Genomic DNA, 27,357 nt, shown 5'->3' on the forward strand with positions numbered 1-27,357 from the left:
TGTTGTCTCGTCAGGAGAGATGCGCCACCAGTAAGCTGCTGTTTCGCTACATTGAGCTGCAGTTTAAGTTTGATTTGTCTGTTGAGCTACTGCTGTGCTGCCGAGTGTAATGCGGCGCCGATTTGTTTGCTTGATAACTGTTACGTTGGTCACGCCTGATAAAACCTTATTTGCAGTCTGATGTTTAACGCTGTCGATTCGATAGTATCCGTGACTATATTCCAGTAAATGTTTGAAATTGGTGGCGTCTCACTGTCACACAGCTACTTCCTGGTTGCGGTGCTGGAAGGGAAATGTAGTCAATCGCTTTACATTGGTAATGGATTGCTGTGCACAGCGTCGCTATCTAAAACTACACTCAATGTTTTCCCTTTAGGCCAACATACACCTTTGTGGTTTTGGGTTACTGGTTTAATGTGTAACATTGATATTGATATTGATGTGCATTTCTGTGTTTAGATATATGTGCTTTGCTTAGTCATTCAGATTAAACACTATGTATATTATAATATTTATGATATTAAGTACTGCCTAGATTGTAATTTATATTCTCTCTCTATATATATACATATTTGTATATTATTCAGAATATGGTATATTAGGTATGTGGCTAATATTGGGGGTGGTGACAAAAATCTGCTCTCAAGTCGGACAGTTTCTAGCCGTTTCAGCAGGACTAAATAAGTCAAATTGTTGCTGCTGTTGTTCTGAAAGATATTAAACATTCTGAACTTAGCAGAACCTTTCCTTGTTTGTTTTCTCTTCATATTTGTAAAGTTAAGTGATTTAGCATTATTTAAATATCCATTACTACAAGCTTCAGTCTCAATTTAAAAATGCGATTAATCGCGATTAACTACAGCAAATTGTGCGATTAATTAGTTAATTTTTTTAATCGATTGACAGCCCTAATTTTTAAACGATTTTTTTTCTCAGTCCTCTTTGTTCAATTCAACAGTTCCGAAATATATTAACCCCACATCCATACCATAGACTGTTAATATACAGTCTATGATCTATACACCCGACAGCAAAATTACAAATCCCACGCCAAGACCCGCCCTACGAAGCAGCTGGATTGGTTGGGGTTAGGCATTTCACCTCGAGTGGTTAGGGTTAGGGGGATTGGTCAGGAGATAGGACCTGTACACGTAAGCATGGACGCCTGGCCAATAGTAGTGGCAATAGTGGGGGAAAAAAAATATATCGCCAACGCATACTGTCCTGTCGATGCACCGCACACTATGCATTGACATATATAAAAGACACTATGCCCATGACTATACATCATGCTATACATCCATGCTATGCGCTATGGCCTTTATATATGTCAATGGCTATGGCTATGCCCATTGGCTATGCCGCACAAGAGCCTCCACTGTTGCCATAGTTACCAAGTAACAAACAAACTTGGGGCACGTCCTTCTTATATACTGTCTATGGACACGTCACTATGGTCACAAGCATAGACAGCATATAAGGTCACAAGCCAGATTTTGATTGTCAACTTTTGCAAATGTGACGTTATCGGAGATAAAAGAACAGGTTGTCTTCTGAAGCTTTTGATTTCAAACTCTAAATTAATTATTAAATAAAGAATACTGACAAGGATATGGAAACAAAAAACACACGGCCCATTTTCCCTTGGTAAGTAATACGGCTTTGTTTGCTGAGCTGTTAACGTTAGAAATTAAGCAGTCGTTTCTTTGGTGATTAATAACGTGAGTGAATGTAGACTAGCTAATGGTGGAATGTAAATATAATAATAAAGTACTGAACAAAATGAGATTCTTGAACCTTACTTGAGCAGCCTATTTACATTTTTATAGCCTAGCTAACGTTCCTACTTTCTATTCCACTAGCTAGCTAGATTTTGAAGGCAAATATTGTTACTTTTTACTTCACATTACATTTATTTGACAGCTTTAGTTACTAGTTGCAGATTCAGATTGATTAATTAATTTAAATAAGAAGTAAATCATGTTTATTAATTAAGCTATCAAGCATATCTTTTATAAAGAAATTTGCCCCACATTTACCAGCTGCAACACATTATTATAAGGCCCACGATAGAGAATATAAATAGTCCTTTCTTTGCCAGAGAAATAACAGCCAAATAGCCTACAGGCTGAGTGTCCAACTGGCAAAATATAAAGGAGGATATGAAAAGGCAACTCAGATAGCAACGTGCATGTGGTTCAAATAGAGATGCACTTCCTGCCCAAAAATGGAAAAATGCTCCAGCACAGAAAATGTGTGCTCCTGCTAAAATTTTACAGTGAACTCAAATAAAAAGCCAGTTCTCCATTTGGAAAATGATTATGTAATACATATTGTATATACACAGTGCTTAACATTGTGTGATTGATAGAAACTATATTATATCTACAGAAACTATAACTGTTGCTCAGCAGCAATACAGTGACCCTATTACACTGTCTGCCGTTTTGTGTCTGGTACGGTATCTCTGGGGCGAGGCTATATTTCTAAAGGATACATAGTTGATCCTTGCGTTTATCATTATCGTTTCAACTAAGTATGTGAAGTACTAAGATTAGATAAGATTAGTAAAAACATTTTTTGTTAATCCTCAGGTACAAGGAGAGGTTGCAGACCAAGTATCATAAAGCCCCAGCAAACAAGATGTCGTTGATCGGTAGTTGTTGCCGTTTTGTAAACGTGAGCCTCGATGACTTCAGTGACTGCTCGTCAGTCTTATCCGGGGACCAGAAAGGTGTCTCACCAGTTATTTTTCATGACACTCCAAACCAGAACTCCAGTCAAAAGCATAAAAAGTGCACCTCTAAAGAACATGCTTGCTTTTCAAAGCAGATGATTCAAAAGCAGATTCGCAGGGAATATGTGGCTGCTGTGGAGGAAAAACTCAAACAGCATCCTCTGGCTATGTACCCACACTATAAGGATCATATGACCCCAGATGTAAGTAGTGATGACAGCATTCTGGACTACCAAGCTGCACAGTGAGAGTTTATCCTGTCTTTACATGTGTCTTCATTTCTCTGCAGCTATTTGATAAGGTGTTATCCGTCTTGGACCCAGACATGAGCGTTAACAGTGCCTCTGCACTTCCTACGCTTACAGGAGATGATGTGGAGGAGGAAGATGAGGAAAACTGTACAGAGCCAAGTCAGGAAGAAGTGAGCAGAGCAAAACACAGAACTTCTGCTGATAAAACGCAAGTAAACTGGCCATTTGATTTGTAGTATTAATATAATCTGAAGATCCATCCAACAAATAAACACGATTCTGTCTGTAATGCAGCTACACATTACTTCTCAATTATTTTACAGCAGTACTAATGGCCAAAATCCAAGTCCAAGAAACCCCTATATTGTAAAAATTAATGGAAATTGTATCAAGAAAGGCCAACAAGTGAATCAACTGAGCACCCATGAGGACATGAACGTAGCCGCCAAACCTTTCAGCAGACAGTTTGCCTCTCCGGTAAGTTTGAGAAAAGAAAACGTTAAGGTTACCCTTTGTCAGACCTTACACAAGAAACAGTATAATGTTAAAACAATGATACAACAGACTTATTTTGGACTCTTGCAGGACGAAGAGACAAGACACAAATGTTACTGAATCTGCAATACTGGGCCTTTCCGACTCTTCATCTCCAACTTTCCCCATTTAAGTGGAGGACGCCAACAATTTCCGGTTCAAGAACTGAATCCTGGGGCGCCTGGGTAGCTCACCTCGTAGAGCGGGTGCCCGTATATAGAGGTTTTAGTCCTCGATGCAGCGGCCGCGGGTTTGACTCCGACCTGCGGCCCTCACCCTCTCTCTCCCCTTTCAAGTCTAAGCTGTCCTATCAAATAAAGGCCTAAAATGCCAAAAAAAGAATCTAAAAAAAAAGAATTGAATCCTGTCACAGCCACAAACAGAGCAGACAGTTTCAAAAGGCCTCTGAGCTAAATAAAGTACAAAAAGAGTAAAGTTTACAAATTCTTAAACCCACAAATCAAAATAAACTTTTTGATGGCTACTGATTAGAAAAATCCAATACACGTACAGTAAAAGCCACGCATGTCCATGGAGCTTTTCCTGTATCCATGTGAAACAGTTGGGCTGCTGACCGAATTAGGAGCTCGAACAGATGTAGCTATGAGGAGTTATGTAATCCATAATGGACTATGACTGCCAAGGCTTAAGGCAAGACTATATATTAAGAGGAGGGGTTGCAAAAGACCTTTGTACCTTGTATGGTGTATTCAGAGCATTGGTTTACAATGCTCTACAAAACCCCACTGTAAAAAAAAAAAAAAAGAAGGAAGAGGAAGTGTGTTTGAAATGTCTTTGTTTTAGTATACAAGGAAACATGGACAATTAAGCACTGTTAGGGTGTGGGGGGTCAGAGGTTTTATGATAATTGATGCCTAAAATTAACTTAAACAGCAAATATAGATGCTGCATTATTGTTAACTATCTTCTCTATATTTGTATTAAGCTTGTTTGACTGTGTACCGCCAAAAATGCAAATATAGTAGACACATTCTTTTTTTTTTATTTGGTATGATTCCTGGAATAAAATAACTCAAACATAATTTTTTAATAGACTTTATTTAAACAATAAATTACAAAAACATAAGCCTGATTGGTGATTTCATAATTTTTTTTTGACATCTGGGTAGTCTTTAAAAAAAAAAAAAAAAGCAGCTTTCTGAAAGACAAAAAAAATAAATGAATTAATTCTGAGGAATGGGATTACAGAGATTATGATCATTAAATAACATTCACACAGTTTTATGAAAAAGTTCTGTGAGTTGCTAAAGGACACGCCTAACAGGGAACTTTACTGTTGCTGAAATGGACTTTGTCGCGTCATTACATCCTGACACATCAGACTTGTGTGCTATGACATTTCATGTGAAATGTCTTATCATTGCTATTAATAAGCTGTATTAAAGTGAATTTGACTTTTGCGTGAATGTTGTTCAGCCTCCCCTCTCATTAATATACAGTGTGATAATAGCAATATACCGTTTTTGAAGAAAATGCTACAAACTGACTCAGTCTCTGTATATATGATGCACAAATATTAACAATTTACCAGTAAGAGGGGTCGGCCTCAGGTCTGTTGTGTCACTGTCAGCTGTTTGGGTCAGAGGTCAGGAGAGAGTGGACGGGTGACCTGCGGCCCAGTGAGAGCAGCTGTGGGGAGGAAGTGTACCACGCTGCAGTCGCTGGACTTCGAAATAAGAATAAATTATTAATTAATTAATTAATCATTAAATTATTTAGGAAGATGTGCGCTGCACACAAAGTGTAACACAACCGTTACACGCAGCACCTCCCTTTGCAGCGCCGTTGCATGAGGTATACAAGGTCACGTGGTGAGATCGTGTGAGCGTCTCATAGCCTCGAGACAAGTCACGCTTAAACCGTTAAAAACAAAACTAAAAAACCACAACACTGAGTTGATTAGGTTTGGGTGCTTTCCCTACCTGCTGCAGGTTTTTCTTCTCAATCTGGAGCCAGCTTTTACTTCTTCTGCCTTGTCAGTACTGCTGTGGGTGCAGAGGGATATCAGAATATACAGTGAGACGTTACACATTCCATGAGTCCACAGTAGATATCTTAAAACAAAGGAGTTTTAAGCTATACAAGGTCAACAGCCTGTCTAGTCTTTTTATGATATAGTACAGTAAAAACAGTGTGGGCAATGGCCAATTAAACCACACATGTATGCCCCCCCCCCCCTCTAAATGACTTCCTGCTCACTTAGTAGCATCACATGATTTTCAGATGTGTGACCTAAGCTAGCCCAGGAACGAAGCTAATCCTTGCAGCGTGTGGGAACGGCACCAGACGCGCACAGCGCGTGGTTCTGTGGACTCTCTCCGGTGCAGACCTCCTCCTGTTATCTGTGTGTGGTCCGCGGTTCTCCGAAATCACTTCTCGCAACTCTTTGACTAGAGACCTGAGTTCCCAGGCGGGGCTCTCCTGCTAGAGGAGAGAACGACAATATCAATACACCGCTGTGCTGATCTGATGCTCAACATTAGAAATAGCTGGTCGGATTAGCTTGCATTTCAACAGAGAAACATGGGAATACATACAATCTCACACATTTCTGTGACAATTAGCAACAAGATATTTTACTCCTAAGTCACTAGAAACACTTAAAACTGTGTAACACTGATGACAGACACGCCACACAGTATCCCACTGCTTTGTTTATAGCTGTTTCTTTTTTTTTTTTGTAGATTATTTTTGGGGCATTCTCAGCCTTTATTTTTGATAGGACAGCTGAAGACATGAAAGGGGAGAAAGAAGGGGAATGACATGCAGCAAAGGGCCGCAGGTCGGAGACGACCCCGGGCCCGCTGCGTATAGAGTTAACCTCTATATATGGGCGCCCGCTCTACCAACTGAGCTATCCGGGCGCCCATCCCGCTGCTTTGTTGAGATGATTTACAGTCAGGTTTCTCTGAAATGCTGTGTATGTTTTTGATTTAAAGGCAGAGCAGATGTGCTGAGCTTGTGTCTGTGCAGCCAAATAAACAATGATTCACACATGCACTTGATGGGCTGGAACTGTAGGAGGTAGGCGAGATATAAGGAGTTCCTGACTGTACCGTGATCTGGGTGTCAGAGGCACGCTGGGAGAAGGGTGCAGCAGCGAGTGCAGATGGGGATGGGGAGTCCAGGTCAGGTGGAGGTACATTCAGAGCTGTGCGCAAATTTTGACCTTGGAGCTCCTATAGATGAGATCGACATTTGTTCAAGGGAGCTCAGCTCCATTTATACATGAAAGTCTCAGAATAAATCAGATTAGATTAAGACATAACTATAAAACATGCATGATGAGAAGATGAGAAGAAGTGTACAGTAGCATAAAACATCTACATTAAATAAGGGTATACTGTACACTGTGCTGTGTATTTGTGGAGGAGTCATATTCCCTCTTACAAAAAGAGCCTTTGTCTGTAATCTGCTCTACCTTCAAATCCAAGGCATGTTGGAGTTTCAGACGGAGGAAGTCCTGCTCCTGCAGCTGGATGAAATCTTGACAGTCCGCAAAGCTCTCAGACATCTTTTTGAAGATACAGAGAATATGAAGCAACAACACAGAACAGGACAGATAAGGTTCTTTATTTATCTGAATATATAAACTAACATTTTGGTTTTGCTCCAAAGGGAGATGAGAACTGTGACGCCAAACCTTACGAATGAAGTGAAACACAGTATTTCTCAGAATGTAAAGATAGTTATTCAGATATTAATATTTCTGTTTTAAGATAATAGCGGATCATCAGCCCATTTATAAGACATTTTCTAACTGTATTTTACCTTATCTATTTTTTGGGGGCATTTTATACTTTATTACGGTAAAGAAATGATGGTAAATGAGGGAGAAGGGAGATGGGAAATTAAATGAAACCAAACTCGCCGACCGAACACGAAACGAGGATGCCACCAACACTTTGTTGTTGAAAAAAAATTAAATAAAAATTGGTGTGTGCTGTTTTGACTTGAAACTTGATGTTTTTCAGTCTGTCATCATCTTATTCAGGTGTTTTGTTTTTTTTTTGTGGGGGGCTTTTTTTCCCTTAATTTCAGAGTGACAGTGGATATACAGGAAAGGTGGGAGAGAGATGGGGGATGACACGCAGCAAAGGGCCGCAGGTCGGATGCGAACCCAGGCCGCCGTCAAGGCCTCAGCCTACATGGGGCGCACGCTCTTACTGGGTGAGCTAGAGGTTGCCCCTTATTCAGGCTTCTCTCAACACCAAATAACAGCTGTTGGTAATATAATGACTAGTATAAAGTGTAAATGAGTGCTACCTTGTGAAGGATTGCCTCCAGCTGGCTGATCCGCTCCCCAACTGTTTATCTTTGGAGCGTAGGGCCTCCAGCTCGTTGCCAAGTAGTCTCTTCTCCTCCCTGACGAAGGTAAGCTCCCTGAGCTGACGCTGGTTCTCCAGGCTCTGGTAGCGCTTCTCCTGGATAGGATAGGAAGAGTCGACAGAAAAATTTAATAAATGGTGTTGACATGTACAAAATGCTTTTGAGTTGGGCATTTTGTATGAGTGGGCAAAGTTGTCCCAGTAAAGCAATTTAGCATCCAAGAAATAAAACTAAATGTCCTCAATTCTTTTTTTCAAGATTTACACACACACACACACACACACACACACACACACACACACACACACACACACACACACACACACACACACACACACACACACACTTTGTATGTGTGTGGAAGCACCAGAGACATAAAATAACACCCTAAATCCCAGAAAAAGTTATTTTTTTCATAATATGGGCACTTTAAGTCACTGTTAAGGGGTCAGAGTGAGATTTTCAAAAGTCATGTAAGTCATTAATAAAAGTCTTACAAAGTAAGCAGTTCTTATTATTGTTATCGATTAAAGACATTTGGATCTTCATGAGTTGAATGGCTAACTCGTCAACAGCTGAGATGCCAAGTCTGCTGTTCTGGGCATCCAGAAAAAAACTAAACTGAGACAACAACAAAAAAAATGAAGGAGCATGAAGGAAAATATTTTTTAAAAGTTATTAAAGATTACAAGATCTGAAAAAAAGAAAGAAATGACTAGTTAATATAAAAAGTAATTAGAGTAACATACTGAGTCCATATCTGAAGATCTCAACTGAACTTGACTGGAGAGAAGCCAGTGATTGATTATTACCTGGTACAACTTATCCTCTAAATGTTGGATTTTGCCCTGCAGGGAGTCCACCTGCTCTCTCCTGGCAGTGATCTCCTTCTGCATGTCCACGGCTACTTGGAGGCCTGATGTAGAGGAGACAAAACCACCAAACAAAGAGAAAAGGAGCTAAGGTCAAGGAGAACATCATGCACATAATATATCAGAACATGTTGTAAATCCCAGAGCTTTAATTCTGGACAGGCTTTATATCAAGGACATATATTAATGGTCACACAAGTCAGATTATATCTCTCAGACTGGAATACAGCAGAGGAGGATAAATTCATATTTGAAACTTCATTGAACTACACTAATGTTTTCTTAAGAGTTGTCTGCATTCCTAGGTTGAATTCAGATCCAAATAAATCACTGTTATCCGTCCACTTGATCACAGAATGGATGTAAATCAGAGGAGGTTTCTTTGTACGTGAGATCTTTTATTTAAGTCTCAGTTTAAATCAAATTGTATCACGGATCTAACCGTGTCCGTCAGCTCCTTCCAGGGTCCTCAGGGCGCTCCCGACCTGGTCCAGCTCGTCATGGGCGTTCCTCAGCTGACTCTGAAGCTTCAGCACCACACCCTCGTGCTCCTCGCTCTTGCAGCTGTGGAGCTGTTGCAGCTCCTTGTGCTTTTCTGAAATCATGCCCGCACAAACACACGCATCGTATCCACTGAGAGGAACACACTTTGACACACACAGCCATGGAAGGGCTTGGTTGACAGTGAAAACATACCAAACATAGTTCTTTGTTGGATTTTTTAACGCAGCAGGACAAGAGGATCATTTGATTTGGCAAAAACTGTAAGAGCTGACTTTTTTAGAAACAGCACTGTGTCATTTTCTGGTGAATGAAAAAAAATCTAGTTCCACTAGTCTGCTGTCCGGAGGTAACATACAATTTAGTAAAAGTCCACATGGAATACTATATTGTGTGGTAATTAATGAACACAAGAATATTTTATTATCCAGGAGGACAACCAAAGAATATTGTGATAAAACTAAAATCCTCCAAAATCGAATCAGTTCATCCTTCAGTCCAAGTGGACGTTTGTGCCAAATCCACTTGGACCTGAAGGGGGTCCTGAAATATCACGTTTACAAGAATGGGACGGACAACCCGAAAACATAATGCATCTGGCATAAAAACTTTGATTAGAATTGAGGATGGAGCTTTGATTGAATACTTTTTGGACAATGTTTTATATATATATATATATATTAGGGCTGTCAAAATTAACGCGTTAATTTTTGCGTTAATTTTTTATATTTAACTCGTTAAAAAAAATTAACGAAATTAATGCAGCTGTGTTTGTTTACTTCATGTGGCGGCTGAGAAACGTAATAACGTCTCCATAATTGCAGGTGGCGCTTACTCTAGGAGGGATTTACCTGATTGAAGTAGGCCTACGGCCAGTCAAGAGTTGAAACATGGACCAGTAAGATCCCAAAAGAGAAAAAGATGATGTGTTAGAATCCAGAAATGAATGAGCACGGGCTATAAACGGACCGAAGTACTAGTTCGGCATGTTGTCTCGACAGGAGAGATGCCCACCAGTAAGCTGCTGTTTCGCTACATGCCGGCTGTGCTGCCGATATGTAATGCGGCGCGATTTGTTTGCTTGATAACTGTTACGCTTGGTCACGCTGATAAAACCTTATTTGCAGTCTGATGTTTAACGCCTTTCCACTGATAGTATCCGTGACTATATTCCAGTAAATGTTTGAAATGGTGCGTCTTCACTGTCACACAAGCTACTTCCTGGTTGCGGTGCTGGAAGGGAAATGTAGTCAATCGCTTTACATTGGTAATGGATTGCTGTGCACACGCGTCGCTATCTAAAACTACACTCAATGTTTTTCCCTTTAGGCCAACATACACCTTTGTGGTTTTGGGTTACTGGTTTAATGTGTAACATTGATATTGATATTGATGTGCATTTCTGTGTTTAGATATATGTGCTTTGCTTAGTCATTCAAATTAAACAATATGTATATTATAATATTTAAGATATTAAGTACTGCCTGGATTGTAATTTATATTCTATATATATATATATACACATTTGTATATTATTCAGAATATGGTATATTAGGTATGTGGCTAATATTGGGGGTGGTGACAAAAATCTGCTCTCAAGTCGGACAGTTTCTAGCCGTTTCAGCAGGACTAAATAAGCCAAATTGTTGCTGCTGTTGTTCTGAAAGATATTAAACATTCTGAACTTAGCAGAACCTTTCCTTGTTTGTTTTCTCTTCATATTTGTAAAGTTAAGTGATTTAGCATTATTTAAATATCCATTACTACAAGCTTCAGTCTCAATTTAAAAATGCGATTAATCGCGATTAACTACAGCAAATTGTGCGATTAATTAGTTAATTTTTTTTAATCGATTGACAGCCCTAATTTTTAAACGATTTTTTTTCTCAGTCCTCTTTGTTCAATTCAACAGTTCCGAAATATATTAACCCCACATCCATACCATAGACTGTTAATATACAGTCTATGATCTATACACCCGACAGCAAAATTACAAATCCCACGCCAAGACCCGCCCTACGAAGCAGCTGGATTGGTTGGGGTTAGGCATTTCACCTCGAGTGGTTAGGGTTAGGGGGATTGGTCAGGAGATAGGACCTGTACACGTAAGCATGGACTGGCCAATAGTAGTGGCCATAGTGGGGAAAAATATATCGAAGATACGTCCTGTCGATGCACCGCACACTATGCATTGACATATATAAAAGACACTATGCCCATGACTATACATCATGCTATACATCCATGCTATGCGCTATGGCCTTTATATATGTCAATGGCTATGGCTATGCCCATTGGCTATACATACATAACGGAATGTGTGGATTGGTGATGATTAATGTGTCTGAATAACCCCACCCCACTCTTGACTGTGTGTATACCTGTGTCCAATCGCCCTTCGGGGATACAAATAAAGTTGAAGTTATTGCCATGAGGTCATGTAAACGACCAGGCACAAAAAGTATTTGTTACATGCATTCATTATCATAGTGAGGAAAATGCAGCTCAGTTTGTTTTCACAAGCATAGTTTTGTTTATATGCTGGATAATGATAATCTCCTGTGTGGTGATAAAACATTCAGTAAAGTTCAACTCACTAGTGAGGGTGAGCAACTGCGTGCACTGCACCTCCAGCTGGATGGTGAGCTGTCGTTTCTCCAGAGATTCCTCCTGGACACGCTGACTTTGTTCAGCCACAGAGGCCTGTAGCTGCCGCCTCTCGTGCTCTGCAGCAGCCAGGTCTGAATTATGCCGGTCCAATTCAGCCTAAACAGTATATGGCACAAGAGGAAGGAAAGAGAGACAAAGAGTGCAAGGTAAGTCATGATCTAGGTGAGGTATAGGGCTGCATGATATTAGGAAAATATCTTATTGCGATTATTTTGACTGATATTGCGATTATTATATATGATTCACGATATTGGAGGGAATGATCATTTTTGTATCATTATTCCCATTTTCATGTAAAAATATATAAAAATGTATTGAAGTATGATTTTTTTTTTGCGAGGATCTGTACCAGAGAAAGATTTTTTTCTTTAGTCTGTAGGATACGATTTGTAGGCCGGCATGTCTCTGCAGCACCACAATACTTCATTCAGAATGGTTTGACACAAATTTTGCGTTTAACAAATATTGCGCCCACCTGCGATTTGGATATTGCACTAGTCCATATTGTGATTTCGATAAAATTGCGATTAATTGAGCAGCCTTAGTGAGGTATGGAAGTGAAAACGAAAAAAAAAAATTCTAATTGAAGGCTTAATAGGGAAAAGGTTTTACTTCAGTTATCTAATCATATTTTAATCAAGTTTTCTGCCATGCTCCTGACCCTGAGCTGCTGAATCTCCAGCTTGTGCTGGTTTAGCTGGTTGCTGAGGAGGCTGTTCTCCTGGTGAAGTTCGTCGATGGTGCTGCGGTGCTGCACTGTTATCTGGATGCTGCTCTCTATCATCTTCTCTCGGTCACCCAGCCTCTGCCTCAGTGTCTCTACTTCTGCATGTAGGGCCTGGCATCGGCTTTGGGCCTCTTCCAACCTGGCAAGGTGCTGTAAAAAAAACAGTTAAGCTTAAGTTCAATGATTGAGCCTCAAAATGGGCACATAGTGAACGCAAGATTCATAATGCATGATCTCCTCTAAAAACTTTACGTGCTGAGCTTCTTGCTGCCTAAACTGGAGTTCCTTGTTTTTCTCCTCCAGGACTTCCTGGGATTTCCTCCCCTCCCAGGCCCTCTGCTCCAGCATGGCCTGTATGCAGCTTTTCTCCTCTCTAGCCGCCTCCAGCTGTCCACTCAGGGCCTTCACCTCCTCCTGGAGATCACACTGCTGCTGCTCACCGCACCTCTAGAGGATAAAGCAGGAGGCACAGTGGGCTGATTGTTTTTAAAAACGACAAAAAGATAAAGTAAATCTTCTGATAGTGTGAAGAAATAGGATCTCAACGATGGGAGAGAAACTGGCTTGACATTTCATCTTGTGTTATTCTTGGATGGTTAAGTGACCAAGCATGCTCTGCATTTAACCAAACCGTTCGGAACAGGGACACCTGGTTCTGCACAGTGTGTTCAATCACATTGTAAAAAGAATGCAACCAAAATGAATGAATAGCCTTTGACTTTGGAACGACATGAACCACTTGGATTGAGCGATTAACAGGTAACTAGAGCAACTTGCACATCAGGATTGGGGGATATAAACTTCATACTGGCGATAGGCTTAATCTATAACCAATGGACGTTTTATGACTATTGGAGCACCAATTTGTAAAACATCAGTAATTGCAATGGGATGGGCAATATTCATTCAGTGATAGCCTGTAACTGCCCAAACCAACTCACTAGTTAACTAACCACTGTAATTTTTTTCCCTCAAAGACATTGGCCCTCATTTATGAAACGTGCGTATGACCTAAAACAGGCGTAGGACGGGCGTACGCCGATTCCTACGCAAAGCTCGGCATTTATCAATTTGAACATGAGCGTAGGCTGCGAAAAAATCTCACGTCTGGTCTGAACTCGTGTACGCAAGTTTTGGAGTCAGTGTGGACTTGCGGTGCAGCATATAATCAGTTTAACCCTTGTGTTGTCCTTCGGGTCCCAGTGACCCGGACAACACAAGGATTATGTACTTCCGTTTACTTTGTTGAGAATTGCTCTCTAAACAAGGGTTGATACAGCACCTTATTTCTTGTTTGTACAGCATTTTGGTCAGCTTAAACTGTTTAAATGTGTTCTAGAAATAAACTTTACTTACTTACTTTACAAGAAACAGGGTTTAGAGAGCAATTCTCAACAAAGTAAACGGAAGTACATAACCCTTGTGTTGTCCTTCAGGTCACTGGGACCCGAAGGACAACACAAGGGTTAACAGGAGAAGGAGAAGTCATCAGTTGATCACTTATCAGCAATGGCAGATCTGGCTCTTTTAGAAGACCTCTATGCGCCGGTCTGCAACATTGTTTTAGCCTGTAGGGTTCTGCACAACATCGCGCAGGAAAACAGGGGAGGACACGCACTCTCCCTCAGCCGTTGCCTCGTTCTGACTCATGAAAAAAAACCACGAGTAAAATAAAAGACACTGCATAAACTCCGGACTGCTACCGTGTGTTTATTTAAATATAAGTACACCTACATGTAGGCCTAAGAGATTGCAATATAAGCCTGTATATTACTATTAGGACTATAGCATATATGTCAAGCATGTATAAATTAAATAAACTTCAGCTGGAGTCCGATTTACTACGGCAACAATGTTGACCGCATCAGTGATCCCTTTCCATTCCGCATTCTTTCTAAAGCCTTTAATAAGTTTCAGGCTGCCAAAAAGTACACACGTTAGGTTCATTTGCACTGAGATATCAGGGTTTCAATCTCCACCTCTGAAAAGTGCCGCTTCTCAGCCGGATTACGTCTCGCCATGTCGTAAATTGTAGGGGCGAGGCCTTAAAACAGAGAATATATTGGGGCGTGATATTTAAATGACGATCGTTTCCAGCCGCTGCATTTATCAATGTACGACCATTCTTACGCTCTGATTGGTGTGATACGAACGTTTCATGAATCCCACGTGAAGCCTGTCGTAAGATGATTTCTGCGCTCATATCTGTGCTGGTTTCTACGTTAGTAGTTTTTGAATGGTTTTCACTTCACAGGTGTGCTTTGTCAGGGTTAATTAGTGGAATTTTTTCCCTTATTAATAAAAAAGCAAAGGGTGGCTACTTTGAGGAATCTAAAATATAAGACATGTTTTCAGTTATTTCACACTTTTTTGTTAAGTACATAATTCCATATGTGTTCATTCATAGTTTTGATGCAATACAATATAAACAATATAATATAAACAATATAAACATGAAAATAAAAAGGAAACGCATTGAATGAGAAGGTGTGTCCAAACTTTTGGCCTGTACTATATATATATATATTTATAACCTCACAAAAGGGATGAATCAAACATTAACATGGCCACATATAGATCCTTCCACCAATCAGAGATGTCGCCGTTATGCTTAGGATTGTGGGTAGTGTAGTATTTCTCCATAAGATCGCATATAAAAGATGTTTTTCTTAAAACAAGGTGGATTTCATACAGACTTGGTGTTTCTACAGGAGCAGAAACTTTCGTTTCACAACCTCGTAGCTCGTGGTCGGTCTACCTTGGATGGTTTAGACATACTAGCAAATAATCAAAATCCTTATGGAGAAAATAAATGGGATTTTTACTTCCGAAACCACACTGTTGAGCTCTATAGTGGACATTATTAGGACAGACAACACCGCCTCGGTCAGGACACCTCTACCAGCACAGTCCATCACCTAACTTAAACTGTTTGACCAGCAGATTACTAGGGCTGTGTATTGGCAAGAATCTGGCGATACGATACGTAGCACGATACATGGGTCACGATTCAATATATTGCAATATATTTCGATACTGTGCGTAAGGCGATATGTTGGGATTTTTTTTAAAATGCGCATAAAAGTCAAAGAAGTTTACTTTAGGTAAACAATTCAGTACACAGAAAATCAAACTGCCAGTTTGGGATTGTGGTTCACAGGTTCTTAGTGAGCCAATGTTTATAGGCTAAAGTAGGCCAAAGTTCAGCCATAGCTACATTGTTAGCTTCTAGCAAAAAGTCAGGCACTCTATGCACTGTTAGGCAAGGACAGTAGTGGTGTGTCTCAGCATAGTCATCTAGCGGTAGGGGGTTTAAACACAACATAAACGGGAACCAGTGTCTTACATGAATATTTTGCACGTAAACTAAAAAGAAAATCAATATTGCGTTTTTGATACAGTATTGCTAAATAAAATATTGCGATACTCAAGTGTATTGATTTTTTCTTACACCCCTACAGATTACACACATCCAGCCCTTTACGTTGCTCCATCATAATTATACTACACAGAACTTAAGTATGATTTGTATTGAATCATGTAAAGTCAACCTGACACTTCAGTTTCCACTTTAAAGAGTGTTCTTTACGGTAAACATGCATCTATACTATGGGCCCTATCTTGCACTCGGCGCAATTGCCTTTGTACACCGACGCATGTATCATTCCTATTTTGCACCCGACGCACAGCGGACTTTTCCCTCCACAGACGCACGTCGGTAAATTAGGAATGTATTTGCGCTCCCGGGGGCGGTTCAGCGGAAAGAGGAGGCGTGTTCCGGCGCAAACGTTACTTTGTGCTATTCTGCAGTTTCAGAAAACAATTCCGCCATTGACCAGGAAAAACCTGGTCTAAAGTCAGTGCGCTAGTCTAAAGTCAGTAGCGCATTATTCAGATGCTATTTTAGGGACGCATGCTTGGCCATAATGTAGCGTGTGCACAACGCGCATACACTTCTCTCATCTAAATGGATGCAGCAGTTCCCATTTTTGCAAACCATACATAATTACAAAGGAAAATATTACTGAAAATGCGCTTCAGGTGTTTGGATAGGTCAGGAGGCTACAGTACAGTCCTCAAAAAGTCGCAGCATTCTTTTGTGGCTTGTTGTGTTTTACACAACATTTCCATGAATCATGGATGTGTTGATGACATAAATGAGGAAATATTAGAGGACTTAAGGAGACGCGTGATGTTGAACTACGGCGGGATCTGGTCCGGGAGTAATGCGCGATGCGCTCCTGATGGAGCGGGGTGGACGGAGATGGAGTGGGGGAAGAGGAAGAGGCACAACAGGTGCAGGTGGTGCGTGTTTGAGGCCCACGCTCCATGGCTGCAGCAATCTTCTCCAGACTTGAGGAGATGCGCCCGAGGAGCCGCAGCAACATCGCCACTTGCGCCAAGACGGGCATTTATTACTTTGCCGCATCTCGCATCGGCAGCTCCCGCTGGCGTGCGCCAGGCAAATCCGCCGTCATAATAGCAATCCGCCATGGAACAAGCGCCCTGCTCTTAAAGGGAATGTGAGATGACGCTCTGATTGGTTTATTGCACGTTACGCCCAAACCACACCTAGTTACTTCAGACCAACCCATTTTAGATTTGCGTCGGGCGCAAGAGTCAATAGGCTCGTTCAAGATGAAGTGCGCCTCGCCTGTAAAGTAGACGAGAGCAGGCGGCAGCAGCAGGGGGCGGTGACAAAAGTCCGCTCTCAAATCGGACAGTTTTCCAGCTGATTCCAGCAGCTGACAGCAGCCTTCAGGCTCAACAGGAAGTGACACAAACACTGTGGTCCGAATTCCGATTTAATAAAATGTTATCAGACCCATATATCAGCTCCTACACAGTCTCCAGTTGATTTTATTATGACAGAGTAGCTGTCAGAATGCTCTACATGCGATCTGTTGCTGATTTTAATTAACAACAGACTGTAGATGATCTGTAATCTGAACAGATTTAGTCTCTGACTTCTAAACACAACTATCAGCCACACAACATGTGTTCTGTACAGAATAAGCCTTTAAATCAGACAAATAGCAGTTAAAATCCCTCCGATTCAAAATCAATGAAAAGTTTATATAAAACGTCATCATGTTGAGTCGATTCTGAACCAATCAGCTGTTCGATCAGCTGAGAGACCGGCGTTTCCCAGCATGCCCTGGGTCCGCCTGCGTCCGCCTGGCTCTTGCAGTTGGTGAAAAGCAACTGCGCTACCTGCGTCTCAGAACTGCGGCCGCCTTGGTCTCGTGAGATTATCGTTGCCCACGTGTGCATGACGTCAGAGCAAGTCGGGATCAAGTCGGACACAAATCTAACCGGCATGCAACGGGCGGCGATCGCCGGTGATCGATTCTGCGCAGATCTGCGCAGATCTGGCTCATCTTGAACGAGCCTATTAATCCCGCCGGTAAAATAGCAACAGCGCCCAAGATCCGCCCACAAAGCTACTTGCGTTTTGCGTTTCAGATCGTTAAAATAGGGCCCTATAAGTTACTTTGGGTATGATAACAACAGAAAGAGTAAAATTGCTTGTTTTCACATTCACAGTTTTGCTGCAGCACCTTAAATTGGCCAAGCTGGGACCGAAGCTCCTCTGTCTGTTGTAAAGATCGCTCTCTCTCTCTTTGGGCATCCACCAGCTGGGACTGAGCCTCAATGAGCTGCTGCTCCAGACAACAAACCTGCAATGTCAAAAATCAAATCAAATATTATTTAAAGGTCCCATGGCATGAAAATTTAACTTTATGAGGTTTTTTAACATTAATATGAGTTCCCCCAGCCTGCCTATGGTCCCCCAGTGGCTAGAAATGGCGATAGGTGTAAACCGAGCCCTGGGTATCCTGCTCTGCCTTTGAGAAAATGAAAGCTCAGATGAGCCGTTTTGGAATCTTGCTCCTTATGAGGTCATAACAAGCAAGGTTACCTCCCCTTTCTCTGCTTTGCCCGCCCAGAGAATTTGGCCCACCCATGAGAGAGAGACATCATGGCTTTCAAACGAGAAAAGTGGCAGTTGGTCAAGGCCACACCCCCACCCTCCACCTTGCCACTCCCACTCTCCTCCTCAATAGCTACAGACACAGAAATGGCACATACTAAGGAAAGCTCATTGTAGGACTGGCTCTTGTGGCTGTAGTTCCGCACCAAAGCTGAATTTTGGGAAAGAGACTTCAGATACAGTATTAGGGGACCACTAAGGTCTATATAAAAGCATCCAAAGAGCACCATGTCATGGGACCTTTAAGTTTTCATTCTAGCATAGGAGGAAGACAGCAGTTTTATCAGTGTTGCTTGTCCACATTGTGTTTGTCTAATCTTTAAGCTACTGTGGTTTGACTGAGCTATACATATCTAGTGAATGAGATAAATATGGCTGGTTAATATAAATGTTTAGCAGCCTCAGTATCTATCATCGCTTACATTATTGCTCATAACATTCCTTACCTTATTTGTATGGCTCCAGAGGGTTGACTCAAGTTCACTGACCTGACACTGGCGCAGTGATGTCTGTCTCTCTGCAAGTTCCCTGGGCATAGATTTTTAATTTTTTTTGGTGTGTCACTGATTCAGAAATTCAACATTGTGTGATCATATAGTTAAGTGGCCTTAGATGGCAAAGACTCTTTTAAAAAACAAAAAACAGCCACAAATGATTTGGGAACAACACTTACTTTAGCAACTCCAACTTGACACTTAAGCTGACACTGTTGTTTTTTGATGAGCTCAGTTTGGCAGTCAACAATGCCATCTCCTGGCCAAGACTTGCAATCAGGTCTTCCATTCTAGGACAGAGCAACGCAAAGAGTGAACACTGCTTTTAAAAAAAAAAGAAATACTACTACTATATTTATGATGCACAATGGAGCATGGCAGATAGCCTACAATAGTTGGAAGGGATGAAGTGATACGAAAAACACCATCATTTGATATGGAGCAGGAAAGCAGCTGTAGCTGGTAAATATGGCAGATCAAGTTGGGATGGGATTCCATAATGACTAAAAAAGATAATCTTCACATTTAAGAAGTGGGAACCTGAGAATATTTGGCTTTTTTTGCTTGAAAAGTGACTGAAATGATAAATCTATAATCAAAATAGTTGCAGAGTCATTTTCTCCCGATTGACTAAATGATTAATCGACTAATTGCTGCAGCTCTCTATTACATTACCTTTCTTTTTGCTTATTTACGCCACAGCATTCCTCACTCCCCAGATGCTTTGACTGCCATAAAACAGATGAAAAAATATATCAGACATACCAGGAGGAAAAGACTAAGTCTAAAGTACACTTAACATGACCCGTAACCCACTTCTAGTACTTACTAAAAAAAGTCTCTCCTGTAGCTCGTCTGTCTCATCGTTAAAATCCTCAGTTACCTTAGCAGCTGGGGATAGCGGTCTTGAACTAGTGGCGACATCAGGAGTGGTCTCGGGAGATATAAGTGAGTACATCTCCTTTACATTTTGTTCCAATGTCTCTACTTTCCTGTTAAGTTCCAACGTCTCCTCCTCCGTCTCCTGCAGCTTCTGGTCCTCGGCCCTTTGGATGTTTTGGAGCGCCTCCAACATGCACAGCATCTTTTCCATCTGACCAACGTGTATCCTTGAATCCTTCAATCTACGAATAAAAAGATCTGTGTGTCAAAGTGATACAAAACACTTACAGGAGTAAAATTGTATCAGTGTCTTCACCTGAGGTTGGACAGGTTGTCCTTCTCCTTCTGGACTTTGTGCAACTTAGTCTGCAAGTTCACGATAGCTTTGTCAAAACTGAATGGCTCTTGTTCAGGTTGATTGTGTGTCTGTGTTTGAGAGGGTAAAATAGTACATTATAGAGAAAGCATTACCAAGCAGGACAGGAAATTAACTTTTTGTCCACCTGCCACTCATTAGATTACAATTGTTTTTTGGGCTGGTGAGTGAAGCAAATTTAACAGCCACTGAAATAAAAAGATAAACCTTGTTGAGCTGCAAGTCAGACAGCTGTTGAAGACAGTCTTCTATTGCATTTTCAAACACCTCCTTTCCAGGAGAGCTGATATCCCCTTGGTTTAAACTACCCAGTTTACAGACCAGGGGCTGAGTCACTGCCTGCTGGTCGGTATTCCCAGGTGAGTCATCTGCCAAAAGATAAAGAATGTTTATTTTCCAGGGTTTTTCCCTAAACATTTGTACATTTAGTCAGGTGATTTAGATTTTAGATGAACATTTAGCTTTACCACTTGGAGTCATTGTATCATAATGTGGATGATGTTTAAAGTTAAAATCATAAGCCCTAACTTAACACTTTATTTTTTTCATCTGTCTTGCTGCATAAACAAAATGTTGTGTGACAGTGCTTGTACTCACAGACATCAAACATCCCGTGGTTGTGGCAGCTTTGTCCAGGTGAGCTGTTGATGCCATATGTGCAGGCAAACCTCTCCAAGGTTATTTTGGTTGCGTTTTCCACCTCTTCCTGAAGCCTCTGGGTTTCCTTGGTGCGCCTATTAAGCTCCTCACTATAATTTTTTACAACAATAAAAAAAACAAATTAGGGGGATGGAGAGTATAATTCATAGTGATGCCATATATCACTGTGGAACAGCCTTCCTTTAAATGCCAAACATGAAAGGGACTTTTGGAGGTCAGGGCTTATAGTATCAATGGAATAAGATGTACTTGAGCCATCACTTTGTTTTGTGTTATTTAGCTACAGTGTGTTTTGATGTGGACATGCTGTTAATTTGGACTGATGTTTTTATTTTGATCATACTGTTTATTTTATGTTACATGTTTTTGTGTCTGTCTTTTAATAACTTGGGTCCGTGTTACGTTGTCCCTCTGATAGTCTGTTTTGTAGATCCATTTCTGAATCAAATCAAAATAAATATTAAGCTAAAGTAATGGCTGCTCATGAGTTGGGAGTTGAGCTGAAATTTAAATATAAATGAGCTGATCGCTATAACACTGCTGGCATTTTAATATTAGCTACATGAAGAGTTTTAGTTACCTCAATTCATCCAGTGTCAGGCTGTTAAATCTCAGCCGAGAAGAGGCGTCATCATTGGTCTCTAAAGAAAGTTGAACAAAAAAAAAAAACCCAAACAAAAAAAAATGACTGAACGAATGTACGTTAGAAACTAACCTAACAGAGATTCCAAACAAACCTAAAATCTAAAACTGCCTTCTAACTAGCTAGCTAACTAGTTAACCCTATGAGTTAACCTAGCTAGCTAGCTAGCTAACTTACCCGTTGTTCCTGCTTGTGTTAGTTTTGTAACGTTATGTTTCGGTGGTAATTGAGCGTGAGCGCCATTATTGCTAGAAAGAGAACTAGTCTGACGATCTGAGGGCTGAAACTCCGATGACATTTCTGTTCACATTAGTAATCAAGCGGTCAGTGTAGTTAACTAGCTAGGTTGCGCTAAATAGCTAAGTTATACATCCTTGAAGCTGTCAACAGCTAACGTTAGCCAGTAAATTGTCGTTAAACGTAAAGTTCCATCACCATGGAAACAGCATCTGTGGCTAATTCCTAGCTAGCATTATGCTACCAATAAGGTGGTGTATCTCTGCGCTACTAGCTAGCTAGTTAACCTAGTTAACATTATTTGACTGGCTAGGTTAGTCGGATATTCGATTAAGTAAAGCTGATATTGAAATCACAGCATATGTAACGTTAGCGCCGACACTTTGAAATAATCCGTCAACATCCGCTCTACAGCTGTGACGCAGGGCAAAGGCGTTTCCAGTGATGCATGATGGTCATTGTCGTTTGTTTTTTCAGGGCGGACCCTCTCTTTTTTCAGCAGGGATCAAGGATTTTGTTTTTAACATATTCCGACCATCATCATAATCAAAATGGAAACATGAAGAACTGAAAAGTGTAATTAAGTTGCAGCGCTATTATTATCCTGCACGTCGGCAGCTTCTTGACAAGGTAAGACGACGGTTTGTGGATTTACGCTAGCCTAGCAAGCTAACGTTAGCTAAGTTAGTTAGCTATTTACATTAAATTTGTGACGTCTGCAGCTTTTTGGCATTTATAGCTAGTTGTTGTTTACCCCGAACGTATATTTCAAGAGGCGAATACAGTTAAAAGCCTAGTTACATCTATTAATTCAACCTCTTATGAAATGTTATAAGGTTTATAGTAAACCTGTTATGAATGATTAACTTGGGTGACCTAATTTCTGTTCAGTAAACATTTAGCTAACGTCACTTTAAAGCTAGCCCAGACTACATTAACTTTGCTTTTGTGAGTGTTTAATTATTTTTGCTTAAGCATATTTTTGTACAGTATTGACATTAATCAGTGTATTGTAACAACTGTGTTATGATTAAATAGGTTCAGGAATGTGTAGTTTTTGAGCGGTGGGGGGGATCTTCCACTGATATGTGACACCCAGTAGGTGTGGTTTTGGAGACAACATTTGTAAGCCCCCCTCGCTCTACTTGGGGAAACAGTTGTTGTGACCTTTTGTTTGCATGCAATGCAGAGCCATTTAAATATGTTGTTTTCCAGGATGAGGGATCTTCAAGCCATTGACAGCTTGCTCTTGAAAGAGTTAAAGTCATGTCGTGCAAACGAGTACAACTTTCTTCCCAGAGAGGCTGGCCTGAAGCTGATGGAGTCGGCTTCCACAGAGGTTACCCACTGACCCACTTTGACATTTGTGGCTGTCTGCGAAGGCTCATGGGACTGCTAAAAATATACTCTGTTCCCAGTGATGTCTATCTAATATATCGTGGTTTCTTTTCAGAATCACAGTGGAGTGTCTGCAAAATGCAGAGACACCAGAGTGGAAGAACTGTGGGGCCTGACCAGTTTCTTTGGATACAGCACACAAACGTTTGTTCAAGCTGTCAATTTGCTTGATAGATTCCTCTCCATTATGAAGGTAGGAATTTAACAAAGTATAACATGTTGTTTCAAGTTAGAACTTTGCATGCCTTATATCACATTTCTATCACTAGTAAAAAGAAAACACGACCACAGTGTCCTTGTTTGACTTTGAATCATGGGATATTGACTCACACTTATCACTGTTGTGTCATTATGTCAGGTGCAGCCCAAACACTTGCCTTGTATTGGAGTCTGCTGTCTTCACATTGCAGCGAAAATGGTCGAGGAAGAGAACAATGTCTCACCTACGCGTGAACTCATCCGCATCAGCCAAAGCAAGTTCACTGTGTCAGACCTGTGTCGTATGGAGAAGATCATCTCAGAGAAGCTCAGTGTGGAGCCCAAAACAGTGACAGCCTTAACCTTTCTACACCTCTACTACTCAGCCTTTACATCCCTATCTGCTAGAAGGTAAACATTTTATTTTAATTTGCTTACTCTTGTTGCTATTGCTGACGCATTGCTCCAATTTGCATTGAGTTGGTCAAATTGATTCTGCTTTATGAGCTTTGTACTGGCGGATCACATTCCGCTCCCTCTATATTTTAAGGGAGGAGATCCCAAGCATTGGGAGACTGGAAGCCCAGCTAAAAGCCTGCTTATGCCGGCTTGTTTTCTCTAAAGCAAAAGTAAGGCTTGTTCTCAGGCGAAAATTTCACAGCATAGCAGCATTCACACTCTGAGTCATGGGATTTATTAATCTGCTGTTTTTCTCCTTCACAGCCATCAGTGCTGGCGCTGTCCCTCATTGCTCAAGAGTTTGAAGCCCTCCAGTCCATCACCTTGTTGAAGATTGTACAGCAATTCCAAAGACACCTAAAGGTATAAAAAGAGTAAGGCTACAACAACTGATTGTTTTTTCAATTAATCAATATTGTTTGCTCTATAAAATGTCTGCATGTTTTGAAAAATGGCCACCACAAGTTATTAAAGACCATGGTTGTGTTTTCAAATATCTTGTTTTGTCCAACCAATTGTCTAAAACCGAAAGATATTCAGTTTACCATTGATACTATAATATTGAGCAGCATTTACTTGTGGCTAATATGCTAAAGTTCTGTTTCTTTACTCCTCCATTTCCATAATTTCTTACACATATCTGCTTTGTATTATTAATACTTGTGTTGAAATTGTACAATGTGTCACAACAATGTCACTACACGACCACGTGCACATATAGTATGTGCAAAAACACTTGTTGATGGCAGCATATTTTAAGACTATTTTTGTCTTCAGATGTTTCCTGTTCGTCTTCTTCACAGATCAGCGACAGCGAGTTGCTCCACTGGAAGGAACTTGTGGCCCAATGCATGACTGAATACTGCTCAAGCGAATGTAATAAACCAGACAACAAAAAGCTTGTTTGGATCGTTTCCAGGAGAACGGCACAGAATCTTCAGGCCAATCACTTCAGTGTGCCTGGCCTGCCAACTATTCCTGAGGGGAGCTGGGATGAGAGTGAGAGGTTAATAGTCCAGTTTTTCCATTTCTTTCATGCTGAAATTCGCCTGACTGAATAAACTGTGCTGTGATGGATAGATATTGACAAAGTGGTCATAACTGAATGGCAATTGACTATGTCTTAAGTCTGCTGAAGTCCTCAAATTCATGACTCAGAAAAATCGTTTCATTTTAGAGTTGAACTGGATACAGCAATGGTTAAATGAGTACTGGAGAAGACTTAATTTGCTACAATTTAATGTATCACTCTGGCCTTATTGCCTTAGTTGGTATCACTCTGAACTAGCGTTGCAACTAACAATTACTTTCTTCATTGATTGATCTATCAATTATTCTTTGGATCAATCTTTTAGTCTCTTTTAGATCAATCTTTTAGTCTGTCCATCCCAGTTTCCCAGAACCCAAGTTGTTTTGTTTCGTCCCATCAACCATCCAAAAAACAATCAATTAATGCTTGATATTGCCTTAATCAATTAGCAAAATTGTTGCAGATTAAATGGGCATTCCAGAAATGTTGTACTGCACTTCTATTAAGTTGGGGGACTCACAAGAGGTAGACTTTTTAAAAGAATGGTCAAATTGAAGCTGCAGGCGCTGACATACTGTACCCTGACTCTTAGTTTCTAGTATGAGTCATGCGCTAAAAACACTGTTCAAAGGCATCTATTCATTAGACCCTGCCTGTAAAAAGCCACATCTTTTAAACTCCATACTTCCTGTTTGTAACACAGGCTTTGTGTTTTTTTTTAACTGTCACCAAGCCAAAAACACTAAGGTTCTTTTCTCAAGACATACATATACAACATGTCTGTTCAGTTATCGATAAATCAGCTAATTGTTTCAGCTCCACCCTGAAGCACAGAGTATTAAGCCTTCCATTCTCTCCTAGTGAGGACTCCTGTGAGGACATGAGCTGTGGAGAAGACAGCCCATGCGGCTCGCCAGGAAGTGACGGCGAAGGAGCCTTCTTCCCCTCCGCCTTTCTCAATCGCAAAAAGTGACGAGTCCTCATTGTGCAGAAAGGACAGATGTGTATTTGTCCCCTGATCTGATTTAGGGTGGTCACCGTGTTTCTGAGAAAACCTGTTTCACTTGTTTTACCACTGTATAGGTACCACAAGTGACAGGTTTCAATCAAGTGCCTGTTGATTCAGTTTACTGTCTGTCTCTTTAATGTTAAAAAAAACAACATATCTTATAAATGCAAAATGGAAAATTGCAATATCTTGGCAGCTTGATGGCAATGCTTCTGAATATCTTCTTCCAAGATGTCCTCTTTGGGTTCGTTTGTGTCCGAGCCGGCACATTCCAGGAAAAGCAGTGAAGCACAACCTAGAACTTGTGTATGTCAGTCGTGAGGTATGCTCACTGTTGAATAGTACCAGCTAACACACTAGCACATCCTCAATCTTTTTTTTAAAACCTGTTTTTATACTCCGTACCATACATATAGACAGTATTCTGCAAGCGTATGTTATACGTATGTACACAATCCTAATGTGACATATAGGACATTGTTGTGTGAAATTATCAGACTGTATATGCATGGATACATTGAAATATGTGATTATGAATGGATTTTGTCTGTTTACCAAAATAAGCTTACTGTAAAAAAAACGTTTAAAAAAAATGTATATAACATGTAAAAAAATTTTACGTTTTGTGAATGCTACATAATGTGTGTTGTATTTGGAAATAATGTGGATGTTGGAAGGGTCAGAATTAATCCTTCCAAATAATTAAAAAAAATCTTTTTATCTACCACATTGTTTTCTGTTTCAGTTCACTTGTTTTTGAATTGTCCACCAGTGGTGGACTAGGGCGTTGCCTAAAGTTATTTTTAATGTTCACACTTGTATTTAAACTGAATTCTGTCTGACCAGCGATCAGTATGGGTCAAGAAGAGTATTGTCATTGATCATGTACGTTGACTCTTTGAGACCAGCCTGAAACACTGATTTATTCTGGTTCATTTGAGTGGTTTAAATGACATATACCGAAGAACTGTAACATCAGCGGACTTTTATTCCATAAAAATATACGTGTTAAGAATTACTTAAACAACAAACATGGCCGTGAGAAACACATTCTTAAGTGATGGAAATCCGTGCATGAAACCCTCAGGAGTCCTGCATTAGTTATGTGTTCTGGATCTTGTTTTGTATGATGGAAGAAGTACTCTAGGTTAGCAATACCATAAGTGTAAAGTGAAAGTATTGTATTAAAATTTTAAAAGAAGGCTGTTATCAGCAAAATATACTTACATATAAGCATAAGTATTCAATATGCAGAATTGCCCATTTCAGAATATTTATTATATTATTGAATTATAATTATTGATGTTCATTGATGTTTAAATCATTTTAATGTT

General features: G+C 40.4%; 3 protein-coding genes across 4 annotated transcripts; 2 read left to right on the plus strand and 1 right to left on the minus strand.

Moving 5' to 3' along the window:
* Positions 1–3,320, plus strand: zgc:158260 (uncharacterized protein LOC571389 homolog). Its single transcript, XM_039804024.1, has 4 exons — positions 1–30; positions 2,595–2,940; positions 3,027–3,200; positions 3,312–3,320. Exons 1-4 carry the CDS (start codon positions 20–22, stop codon positions 3,318–3,320), a joined length of 540 nt encoding a protein of 179 aa, XP_039659958.1. The 5' UTR covers positions 1–19.
* A 2,001-nt stretch (positions 3,321–5,321) lies between these two features.
* LOC120560870 (coiled-coil domain-containing protein 158-like) lies at positions 5,322–22,296 on the minus strand. The gene is given in 21 exon segments (XM_039803749.1): positions 5,322–5,528; positions 5,838–5,967; positions 6,600–6,722; positions 6,965–7,057; positions 7,810–7,847; positions 7,850–7,967; positions 8,685–8,788; positions 9,187–9,339; positions 11,843–12,011; positions 12,577–12,792; positions 12,895–13,089; positions 18,204–18,323; positions 19,084–19,165; positions 19,311–19,421; positions 19,807–19,859; positions 19,961–20,255; positions 20,330–20,439; positions 20,597–20,757; positions 20,987–21,138; positions 21,630–21,690; positions 21,870–22,296. Coding segments are annotated over 21 exon segments (2,631 nt in total). The 5' UTR covers positions 21,991–22,296; the 3' UTR covers positions 5,322–5,502.
* Positions 22,297–22,409: 113 nt separating this feature from the next.
* Positions 22,410–27,224, plus strand: LOC120560871 (cyclin-G2-like). 2 transcript variants are annotated; one of them, XM_039803751.1, is made up of 8 exons: positions 22,410–22,559; positions 23,145–23,268; positions 23,383–23,520; positions 23,686–23,936; positions 24,076–24,154; positions 24,249–24,347; positions 24,788–24,990; positions 25,876–26,865. In XM_039803751.1, the coding sequence occupies exons 2-8, from the start codon at positions 23,146–23,148 to the stop codon at positions 25,985–25,987; spliced, it is 1,005 nt and encodes a 334-aa protein (XP_039659685.1). In that variant the 5' UTR covers positions 22,410–22,559; position 23,145; the 3' UTR covers positions 25,988–26,865. The 2 variants fall into 2 exon arrangements, with proteins under 2 accessions (XP_039659685.1, XP_039659684.1); XM_039803750.1 differs by lacking the exon at positions 22,410–22,559 and having other exon boundaries at positions 22,579–23,268; positions 25,876–27,224.
* Positions 27,225–27,357: the final 133 nt, after the last annotated feature.

This window comes from Perca fluviatilis, chromosome 6 (genome assembly GCF_010015445.1).
Source record: "Perca fluviatilis chromosome 6, GENO_Pfluv_1.0, whole genome shotgun sequence".
NCBI lineage: Eukaryota > Metazoa > Chordata > Actinopteri > Perciformes > Percidae > Perca > Perca fluviatilis.

Bases quoted from the DNA above. Each gene is read 5' to 3' on its own strand.
- LOC120560871 (XM_039803750.1), top strand. From the start codon at position 23,113: ATGCAGAGCCATTTAAATATGTTGTTTTCCAGGATGAGGGATCTTCAA. The intron at 24,155-24,248 runs GTAAGGCTTGTT...TCTCCTTCACAG, and splicing joins TTGTTTTCTCTAAAGCAAAA to CCATCAGTGCTGGCGCTGTC. The intron at 24,991-25,875 runs GTTAATAGTCCA...ATTCTCTCCTAG, and splicing joins AGCTGGGATGAGAGTGAGAG to TGAGGACTCCTGTGAGGACA.
- zgc:158260 (XM_039804024.1), top strand. The intron at 2,941-3,026 runs GTAAGTAGTGAT...ATTTCTCTGCAG, and splicing joins AGGATCATATGACCCCAGAT to CTATTTGATAAGGTGTTATC.